The sequence below is a fragment of the Aythya marila genome (genome assembly GCF_965140915.1).
Source record: "Aythya marila genome assembly, chromosome: 11".
NCBI classification, from domain to species: Eukaryota; Metazoa; Chordata; class Aves; order Anseriformes; family Anatidae; genus Aythya; species Aythya marila.
The window spans coordinates 20,637,789-20,648,520 of record NC_139052.1 but is presented as its reverse complement, the minus strand read 5'-3'; the positions used below and the strand labels follow the sequence as shown (position 1 = coordinate 20,648,520).

General features: G+C 57.0%; 1 protein-coding gene across 1 annotated transcript; it reads right to left on the bottom strand.

Annotated features, from left to right (window-relative positions):
- Positions 1-7,897, bottom strand: LOC309882267 (NADPH oxidase 5-like; the record flags this gene model as incomplete). Its single annotated transcript, XM_082769172.1, has 16 exons — positions 1-132; positions 233-399; positions 491-590; positions 702-777; positions 1,003-1,127; positions 1,357-1,401; positions 2,416-2,556; positions 3,245-3,372; positions 3,501-3,633; positions 4,176-4,358; positions 4,474-4,649; positions 5,499-5,652; positions 5,738-5,972; positions 6,314-6,524; positions 7,262-7,412; positions 7,778-7,897. 16 exons carry the CDS (start codon positions 7,895-7,897, stop codon positions 1-3), a joined length of 2,277 nt encoding a protein of 758 aa, XP_082625298.1.
- Between the last annotated feature and the right edge of the window lie 2,835 nt (positions 7,898-10,732).

The following is a 10,732-nucleotide window of genomic DNA, read 5'->3' as shown; positions in this document are numbered from 1 at the left end:
TCAGAAGTTTTCCTTGAAGAAGCGGAAGCCGAAGCGCTCGCAGTGCGCTCTGACGACCTTGGCCAACGCCGGAGAGCCGCAGAAGAAGACCTGCACCTTCCCCTTCCTCTCCTCGGCCACCTTGCCAAACACCTAGGGCGAGGGAAGGAGGAGAAGAAGGGGAAGGGCTCAGGATCCTTGCGTGCCACTTTCGGTGCCCGGCACGAAGCGGCCGCCCCGCGCCAGCCCTCGCCTTGCTCCAGTCGGGGCGGCCGGGCTGCGTCCTGGCGCGCAGCCCCGTGATGGAGTCCTTGTGCTCCTTGGCGGCCAGCAGGTCCAGGGCCAGCTGCAGCCCCACGGCCCTCACGTCGCTCTTGCCCAGGGCGGCCGTCAGGTAGAGGTGCAGCTCCAGGAACCTCCCTGTGCCTCGCAGGGGAACCGGGGCTCGGGACGGTGCCGAGCGCCCCGGGAAGAGGGGGCTGTGCCGGTGCCCCCCTCGCCTCCCGCTCACCTCCCGGCTCCTGCTCATCCTGCTCCAGCTCCAGCTTCGCCAGCAGGCTGACAAACCACTCAAAGTGCTTCTGGTCCCGGTTTATCCAGATGAAGTCGACCTGGAAGGATGCGGACCCCGTTTCGGGGCCCGTTGGCAGCACGGGGGCCGACTGCAGCCCCCACATCCCCGGTGCCAACCCTCCTCCCGCGTGCCCCCAGCCCGCTCACACCTTCCTGAGCGTCATGTCCTCGCCCCGCAGGCTCTCACACTGCTTATAGTCGTGGCTCTGCTTTCTCAGGCGGTACCTGCACGGGTGGCACAGCCCTGCAGCCCCCCCGGCATCCCTCACACCCCACAAACAGCACAGAGACCCCAAGCACCCCACCCCACAGCCCCACAGCAAGCGCCCAGCCTGAATCCCCACAGGGTGAAGGTTAACACCGGATGGGGACCCACCTTTTGGGTCCTGTGCCCACAGTTTAGGAGGGGGAGGAACCCAAAGCAGCCCGAGCTCTGGGCACGGCCCCCACCTGTACATGATGCTCTGCAGGATGGAGGCGAAGGGGGTGATGCCGATGCCGGCCCCGATGAGCACGGCGTGCTCCGAGGTGAAGATCCTGCGCGTCGGGGTCCCGTAGGGGCCGTCGATGTAGCACTGGGAGAGAAAAGAGGCCGGGCGTGCAGAAACCCAGGGAGCCCACGTGCCCTAAACCAGGGGCGCAAAGCCCCCGGCAGCGCGGGTGCACGCTCAGCCCCAGGCAGGACCCTCCCTACACACAGGGGCACACACTTGAGGTGCTGGGCACACGCGTGGGGTCCCTGCCACAGGTCCCCAGCACATTTCTGGTCACCCAGAGCTGTGGATGGGTCGGGACATCCCTCACCTTGATGCTGCAGAGCCGATGGCTCTCGCCCAGCCCCGTGGAAACCTGCGGGTACAGAGCGCGGTGTCACCAGCGGGCAGGTGACCATCCCCTCCTGCCTGCTCCCAGAGCCCTGCGCTATGTCAGTGGGGCTCCTCGGCTTGCTTTTGGGGTTTTTCCTCCCTGCTTGGTGGGTTAGGCGAGCTCTGCTTTATTGGGGCTGTGCACATCGCTCCCAGGCCCTGTTGGAGCCAAGCTCAGCACGGGCGGCCCCATGAAACCCCCCAACACCACCCGCAACCCCTGGTTTGGGGGTCTGCAGGGGCCTGGAAAAGGCACTTTGGGGCCCACCAGATGGGTGTGAGACGTTATCCAGATCCCAATCCCTTTGAGTTTTGCTTAAAAATGCAATTATCCAAATCCCCCAAAAAGGCAGGGAGCGGGCAACAGGTTTACAGCGGTGGCGATCGCCCTGGTGGCAGGAGGGGAGACTCGGACAGATAACGGCCCAACAGTAACGGGGAGAGAAACTCATTAAAAACGGTGCATATAAATTCGTTATCTGTACTGCCTGCTCCCCCAGCTGTGACAGAATCAATATCCTGAGAGCTTCTCATACCGGGTGATAAAAGCTGCCCAACGTGGCTCCCAGCGCCACGGCGTTCGCACGATTTATTTCCCACTTTGGGGGCGGGGAGAAGTTTCCCTCTTAAAAACAGCTTTTTAAGAGGTTTTGGCCAATTTAAGAAGAAATGGGGTTGTGTCCCATTTCCCTGGGTTGCTCCTCCTGTCTGCTGGGAAGTGCCTTGGCTGTGGGACCCAGTAGGGATGAACCAGGGAACATTTGGGGCAGCACCAAATGCACGGGGTGCTGAGTGCCCCTGGGCATGGGGCGATGGGGGACGAGCACAGGGGATGCTGCCCCTGCAGTTTTCCCTCTCAGCATCCCCAGGGTTGGGCCAAACCCCGAAGCCAGCCAGGCTGTGAGCACCAGGTGACAGCAAGGGGACCCTGCCCTGCCCCTCGGGGGGGCTTGGATGTGTTGGTGAGGATGGGGACGGTGCTTACGGTGCTTCCCACCTCTGGTGAAGGGTCCTCGTCCGGCCTCCCCTGGGGGGCAGCGGGTGCCCCGGTGGCTCTGTACGATGTCAGCTCAATGGCTTCGTCCCCACCGGTGGCCACGGAGCCTCCTGCTGAGCCAGGCCTGGTGCAGGGAGCTGCCTGCAAGGTGATGGCATGGGGAAAGGGAGAGGGAGAAGGGAGAACGAAAACAAAAAGGAAAAAAGAAAAAGGGAAAAGAGAGAAAGAAAAATGAAAAGGAGAAAAGGAGAAAAGGAGAAGGAGAAAAGGAGAAAAGGAGAAGGGAGAAAAAGGAGAAAAAAGGAAAAAAAGAAATAAAAAATAAAAGAAAAGAAAAGAAAAGAAAAGAAAAGAAAAGAAAAGAAAAGAAAAGAAAAGAAAAGAAAAGAAAAGAAAAGAAAAGAAAAGAAAAAGAAAAAGAAAAAGAAAAAGAAAAAGAAAAAGAAAAGAAAGAAAAGGACAAAAAAGGAAAAAAAAGTAAAAAAGGAAAAAGGAAAAAGAAAAAGGAAAAGGAAAAGTGAAAAAGGAAAAAAGAAAAAGGAAAAAAGAAAAAAATAAAGAATAGGAGTAAAAAAGAAAAAAGGAAAAATAAAGAAAAAAGAAAAAGAAAAAAAAAAACAAAAAAAAAAAAACCAAAAAAAAAAGGAAAAAAAAAAAGAAAAAAAGAATAAAAAAGAAAGAAAAAAGAAGAAAAAAGAAAAAAGGGAAAAGGCATCCCTGGCTGAGATGCCCCGGGCACTTAGCACTCAGCCTGCTGTGCCTGGGGGCTGCACCCTGTGCGGGGACGCGCAGGGGCAGGACCTTGGGGCAGAGCCCCATCCTCACCAACCTTCGCCCAGCGCCACCAGCTCGCCCTTTGGAGGTTCCCACGGGGCTGCAGCACCTCGGGGTGCCTGCAGTACTCGTGCAGCCGGCTGGTCCACTGCCCCCGCGCCCGCACGTGCAGCCAGATGGTGCCTGCGGGGCAGCAGCACCCGGTGGCACGCGGGCACGGCCGGCACCAGGGGGTCACCCACCCACCCACCCGGCCGGCTGGAGGTCCCCGCGGTGCCAAACGAGCACCCCAAGGTGGGATTTGGGTGCACCTTGCTGCTCGGGGGCGCTGCTGATGGTGAACGGGTGCCACTCGTAGGCGGCGATGGCCGGGACGTTGAGGTAGACGTAGTCCCCGGGCCTGAAGCGGAACGAGCGCGGGCGCTGGACCACGAGGTGCGTCACCTGCGGTGTGGGGGGCAGCGAGCTGTCAGGCCTGGGAATTGGCTACCCCCCCAGGCCAAAGGCTTGGCAATGATTTGCCAACAAAATTTGAAATAAATGAATAAAGAAAAAAAGTGGAGAATGAAGAAAGGGCGTTCGCCTTTTGCCACAAAGATTCACCAATGCAGCGTGGATTCCTGGACACTACCAAGTAACCCCCAAGCACATCTTTTCCATATAAACCGACGATCTGTTTTTATATAAAATCTGAGGATTTCACCCATCCCTCTGAAGGCAGAAGAGCAGCACTGCTGTGCACACAGGGAGGGGACGTGGGGCTCTGTCCTTCCCATATGGACGAGCGCAGCCCCTCCAGCCACCATGCAAACACTTTGGACACATCACCCCCCTCATCTTTTATTCCCCCCTCTCCCTTCTGCATTGAACGACCACAAACATCACTTGCACCCTGCCTGTCCCCAGGCTGTGAGGTGCCCTCGGGTATCTCAGGTGTCTCCCCCAGCAGCAGCAGAGGGCCCGGGGGTGGCACGGGGGCTGCAGACCTTGGAGGGCAGCAGGTTGACCTCCACGATGCGCAGCCCCACGGCACGGGAGACAACCAGGCCCACCGCCTTCTCCAGCACGAAGAGGCCCCCGGGCACCACGAACCACTTCCAGAAATTGGGGGCGTGCAGGAGGAGCAGGGCCCAGACGGAGACGTAGGAGAGGTGGCTCCAGTAGAAGACCTGCGGGCAGGGCACCAAGGCCAGCGGTGGCACCAGGCGGGGGGACCCCAGCCCGGTCCCCATCCCCATGCCACATGTGGGAGCATTTTGGGGTTTCCCCGAGCAGGGTACACACCTCGAAGTGCCCTCCACGGCGGACGCAGGGGCTGGAGAAGGCGAGCATGGCAGCCAGCAGCCCCTGCAGAGCCAGCCCGGTCTGCGAGGCTGTGCCGCCGAGCCCCCCGCCGCCAGGACGTGCCATCAGGAGGAATTCGGTGAGGGCACGGTGCCCGTCCTGCTGTGCCAGCCTGCCTGCGACACGGGGCTGGGATGGGGCACGGACACCCAAACCCAGCCTGATGGTGACTGGGACACGAGGGTGGCTTTGTGCTAAGGAACAGCCCCGTGGGGTTGCTCAGGAATTTTGTAATGTCACTTTTCTCCCCTCCAGCCCTCTGCAATGGCACCATGAGGGACTGAAGGGAGCTGAGGTGCCCAAAACCCCAAATCCCAGTGGACAAATCAGCACTTTGCCCAAAGGGCGAGTTTTGGCACCGTGGCATTGAGCACACAGAGTAAAACCCTGACTTTGAGCAGTTCCTGCCAATTTTTCCAGGCAGGCTGCAACCACCGAGGGCCTGCTGTGGGACTTGTACAGGGCTGGGCGCCACCGAGCCCGGAGCAGAGAGAGAAACCCCAAAACCCGGCCCTGGGAGCAGGGAGGGATGCGGGGAAGGATCCAGCCTTGCTCCGGCGCTGCCCGTTTGGAGAGCCGCTAGAGGGAGGCAGCAGCCAGCGCACGGACACAGCTCCGGGTGCCTGCACCCTGCCTGCATGGGCACCCCACCCTGGGGTGTAGGCACCCCCAGGGGACCCGAGAATACTCCTCTCCTTCCCCTGGGGAGCACCAAAGCCATTCCCAACGCTGCCACCTGAGCAGGACGCAGAGCTGGCAGGCGCAGGGCACCCCTAGCTCGGTTCTCTCAGGCTCTCTACATCTGGGTTCCCCCTGTCCCGTGGATTTTGGCAGGGCTGTGTCCCCCCCCCAAGCTGTATTGTGCACGACACCCCTGCCCCAGCAGCAGCGGGCTCTGGGCAGGATGGGGAGCCCACCCCAGGACTAACGGGGCGCATGGAAACAACCCAGGAGCTGCGACTTACTGAAGTTGGCCACGTGCGCGCCCGTGTGCACGGCACCCAGCGCCAGCACCACGTAGCCCACGAGCTGGTGGAGCCCCACGCTGTGGTCCAGCGGCAGCACCTGGGCCACGGGGGTGGCTCGCAGCCAGCTCAGGCACCTCCGCAGCATCAGCACCTGCAGGGGGGCAGCTGGGGATGGCGAGGGCGGTGGGGGGACGTCCCCAAAACCTCGCGCCCAAAACCCAGGACCCGGCGCTCACCGCGATGAAGGCGCAGTTGAAGTTCAGGCACTGCCCGCAGCCCCGGGCCACCGCCAGCCACCCGCCGAGGCTGGCGTGCCGCAGGGCAGCCAGGGTGAAGAGCAGGAGGTTGAGGCTGGTGTAGCCCCCCAGGAAGGCGAGCTGGCTGCCGTGGTTGTGCCAGTACGCCGCGGTCAGGTAGCGCGGCCGGCGGCTCCTCTCGGGGGGTGGGGGGGGTTTCAGCCAGCTCACAGCACTGCAGGGAAAGGCAGCACGCTGCTCCTTGATGGGGAGCGGGGAACTGGGGTGGTTCTGGGGCCAGGCAAGCCCCCAGGCCTGCATCTGAGCCCTGCACCCAGCTGGGCACCAGTCCGCACACGGCCTTGCATCCGAACCCTTTACGCATCGTAGCGCCGTCCTGGCACTGCTCCTGGCACCCAAACCCTGCACCCATCCCCGCATCCATCCCAGCACCCATCCTGCACCCAAACCCTGCACTGATTCTCCATCCAAGCCCTGCACCCACCAGGAGCATAACCCCACGCTGGAGCAGGAGGAAAAAGCCTCTCACAAGGGGAGGGCGCGGCCCCGCGGTACCTGATGCTCAGGTTCTCCATCACCCCCGGGAAAGCCTCCAGCTCTGCCCTCAGCTCCTCGAAGGTGATGGAGCCGCTGCCGTCCTTGTCGGCGGCCTCAAAGAGCGCCCTGGCCAGGTCGTCCAGGCGTGGTGGTGGCAGCGACACGGCGCTCTCCCGCAGGCACGCCCGCAGCACCAGGCGCAGCTCGGCCGGGTCGATGGCACCGCTGCCTGCAGGCACCCGGCGGGCTGAGAGAGCCACCCCAGAGCCACATCACCCAACTTCACCTCCCCAGCAGCCTTAATGCAGAAATCGCCTCCCTGCCTCGCTCGCGGGCTCCCCAGGGAAGCTGTGCCAACAACGTGCCATCGATTCCTGGGTCTGCTGGTCTCGTTAAGGTGCCCTCGCTGGGGAAGTCCAGCAAACGGAGGCAGCGAATGACCCGAGTGTGGTAGGTGCTTTGAGACCCAGCTCCAGTTTTGGGAGGATGCTCCCGCCCGGGTCAGGCCGATTCACTCACAGATAAAAGGGAATCGGTGCAAATTCCAGCCCGAAATTAATTCCCATTCAGATGCTGCCACCTCGCGCTTGGCACCTCTCCATGGCCAAGGATAAAAGTGACACCCAGGGACACCCTGACACGAGCCGGTTAATTGCTGTCTTTCAGGTGGATTTTTGATATTTTCGCGGCAGGACAAAGGCAGCAGCGCTGTGCCAGCTAGATGCTTGCCTTTAACAAGGAGCTGCACAGACCCAGCTCCCCTTTATCGAGTTGTGCTTGACCCAGGAGGGGACTGGACGGTGGCACTAAATGCAGCGTGAGCAGCACCACCAGCACCACCTCCCCCCACATCTCCCCAAAAGCCACAACCCTGCCCATGCCCGGATGCCCAAAGAGCCGCGCTGCTCTGCCAATCATCACCACGTTCAGAAAATGTTTTTTTTTCTCTCTTTTTCCTCATCTTACCATCTACGTCGTACACCTGGAAGAGGAACCTCAGCTTGTCCGTCTCGCTGCCGTGCACCAGCAGGCTCAGGGCGCTCAGCAGCTCCTCCAGGCTGATGGTCCCACTCCCGTCCGAGTCGAAGAGCGCAAAGAGCCGCTCAGCAAAGAAGGACTGCGGGGAGGAAAAATGCTCTGGGTAGCTGTGGGATGCTCTGCACAGCCCAAATCCTGGTGCTGCCAACAAAGCTCTCGCTGCCAGCAGTGCGAATTGCCCAGCAAATGCTCATGGTGGCGGACTGAAAGCAGGAGGGAGGAACAGAGGAAGATTTTTGCAGGGTGATGGTGGCACAGTGACCAACTTGGGAATGAGGAGGCTGAGATGTGGGGTGCTGGGGGGGCATTTTGCAGTTCCTGCTTGCTGCAGAGTACTTGGAGGTCCCTTTCTCTCCATCTCACACCACACCACGAGCTTTGCCGTCCTATTTTTATCCCTTTTAGCTGAGGGCTCAGCCTGCCTGCACACAGCGGGACACTCACCTCCTTCACCTTGAGAGCCGCTTTGAACTCCTCCAGGTGGATTTGCCTGTCCGCCCCGGCGATGCTCTCGAACTGCTTCGCCACCCAGCGCAGCCACGCCGCGTCCTCGCCCGCGCTCATGGCGCTGGGAGCCTGCGGGAGGAGCAAGGGGGAACGGGGTGCTTTGGGAAACCTCCTCCCAAAAGGGCTTTTTTTGTCATTCTGGCTACATTTCCACGACCCACAGAAGGGCTCCCCACTGCCTCACTTGGTTTTAATTCTCACGGCGTTACGCTCACAGCCAGCTTTATCACCAGGCCTGTGACCACAACCCAACCGTTCTGGTGTGCAGGGTGTTTAAACGCAGCCGATCGCAGCTGGCGGATGCTCTCCTGTTAATTTCCTTTATTTTACACCCCTTGTGCCATCAGGCAGCCTAACCTCGGGAAGGACTCACCCTGCCCAATTCAACGGGGAGCTCGTCCTCCCCCCGCGCTTCGGTCCCCATTCACTGGCCGTCAGGAACAGCCGGGGAAGCGTCTCCCTCATACTGCCACCCTTATTCCTTCCTGAACAAATCCTGCTTGTAAGGCAATAAACTGTGACTAAACCGGGGAGAAGGTTGCCATGGGAATGTCAGGAGCAGAGACCAGGTAGTAAAGCACTGGCGCTCCCCTCCTCTGGCTGCTGGGAGAGGGGCAGGGCCCAGCGGGCACGGAGGGAGCAGGGGGGGATTGGAGCAGGGAACAGGGAATATTTGGGAATATCTGGGGCAGGGAACAGGGAATACTTTGGGGCAGGGAGCCCCACAATCCCGAGTCACCCCTCCATCACCATTTGGTGGCACGGGGACGCGCACCCCACACGTTGGGGTTAGAAGAACAGGGAGAAATGCAGAGGAGCCAGCAGTCTGGCAAAACGTACAGGGATCAGCATCCACCCCAAAGGCTGAAATATATTTTTGTTTGGCCCCAAGCACTTCCCGCTGCCTCCTCCTGCACAGCTCGCTGTGAGCGCGGGGCTGTGCCAGGGCTGATTGATGTGAAGAGATCCAGGACCTGGGGAATCCCTTTATATTTGGCATCATCTAGATGCTCAGCTCACCTCCAAGGTACCAAACCATCCCCAAACACACCTCCCTGGGACGTGGCAGGATCGTTATTCACATACAGAATTATTTCCTCAGCCACGATAAAACTTTAATTCGCAGTGATGCCGAAACACGATTACAGCAAACAGATTTTAAAATAGCACATGAAAACGTGCAAATATTTTAACCCAATTGAGAGCTGACAAATAGGTGCTGTGGATACGGCGTGCTGCCGAGCTTCCCTGTGAGGCAGTGTCGTTTCAAGGAGGTTGCTCTCCCGCTGTCCCAGGACAGCAGTATTTCCCCCCAAACTGTTTTATTTTGCCTGAACTTGCAGCATTCCCTGCTGGGCCCCCAGCAGAAACCACGCGCAAGTTCTGAACCGAGCTGAAGCTGTCAATTCACAGCCCAGATAAATTCACCAAGGTCATGAAACTGTTTACTAGCAGCGGGTAGAGTAAAACATAAATCATCCTCAAGTACGTGCTGGGTCTTACGGACACAAGTCCCCCTTTATACCCAGTGCTTCCCCTGAACAAACATACTGTGGGCATCTCAACTAGAAAAGACCTAATGTGCTGATGTGACACAATAATTTACGGTCAGGCTGCTACCAAAAGAACAGAATTTAATATAAAGAAGAAAACCTAACACACTGCAGTCAGACAGCTGACTCTGCACGGGGTGGGATGCTGGATTACCTGCTCCCCTTCGAGCCAGCTGATATTCCAGCCGAAGTCTGTTTTATTTCAGTTCTTGAGTTAAACTTCTTGTATAAATTTATGAAAATAAGTCTGACAAGTCAGCCCTTCCAAAAAAGCCCTTCTGTCCTCCCTGCCTGCAGAGGTTCCCCTCTCAGGCTCTCCAAGCAACCCCGAGCCCGGAGCCTTCGCAGCGCTGGGAGCTGCCAGCAGACAGGAGCCCAGCACCACAGACACTCAGAGCACAGCTCAGGCTGCTTCCCTATCACTTCCTACCCATTCAAGCTACTTTCTAGTCAAATTACACACCTGCAAAATTTTATGGGATGGGGCCTCAAACTGTCTCCAAATTTGGCCGCTTTTTATCCTGGCACTAAACCATTTTGCTATCGACATATTTTGACTGGAGAACCACAAAGAGCACGGCTGAACAAACCTTTGTTTTATCTCCAGAACTGGAAGCGTTCAGAGCTGGTCACTGCCTAAAGACGTGCAGCTTTTAGTGCAGTTACAGCAGCTCTGAGACGCTTGTGCTCGGTGGCAGGGGGAAATCAGCGTCCCATGGGATGGGGGCAGTGCTTGAGTCCCCTCAGTTCAACCTTTTGAAAGAAGGATGGAGATAATGCAGTTTACCAGCTTACCTAAAACTCATCACTCAGTGCAGAAAGACAGTCCAAAAAAAAAAAAAAAAAAAAAAAAAAAAAAAAGAGCAAAGTGTCTTCCTACACAAAAAAAACAAACTATCTTTTTATTAAATGAAAATAAGAATTTTCTGCATACACAAATAAACTGACCACAAATTTAAGTGTTAGATGTGAGAAATTAATATTCTTCAGCAGTCAGAGAAGGCTTTTTAGATTTTTTTTTTTTTAAGAAAAAATACTACCCAAAAATTTCTGAAGAAATATGATTTAAATAATTGCTCACCCGTATAATTTAGTCTTTCATGTTAAAAATACGCACAGAATCATGATGATTTAAGAGCTGTGCTCCATTTCTTTTCTTAGAACTAAGCAAAACACACTTGATCACTTTATAATTTCACAAACTTATCTATAATGGATACTTTAAATACTCAAATGAAGCACAAATAGGGCACATTTTTATAGACCAATCTATATCAGTCTAAAGAATTATCCTCAAAATATATGATTTCCTTTTTAAGAAAGAAAAAAAAAAAAAGAA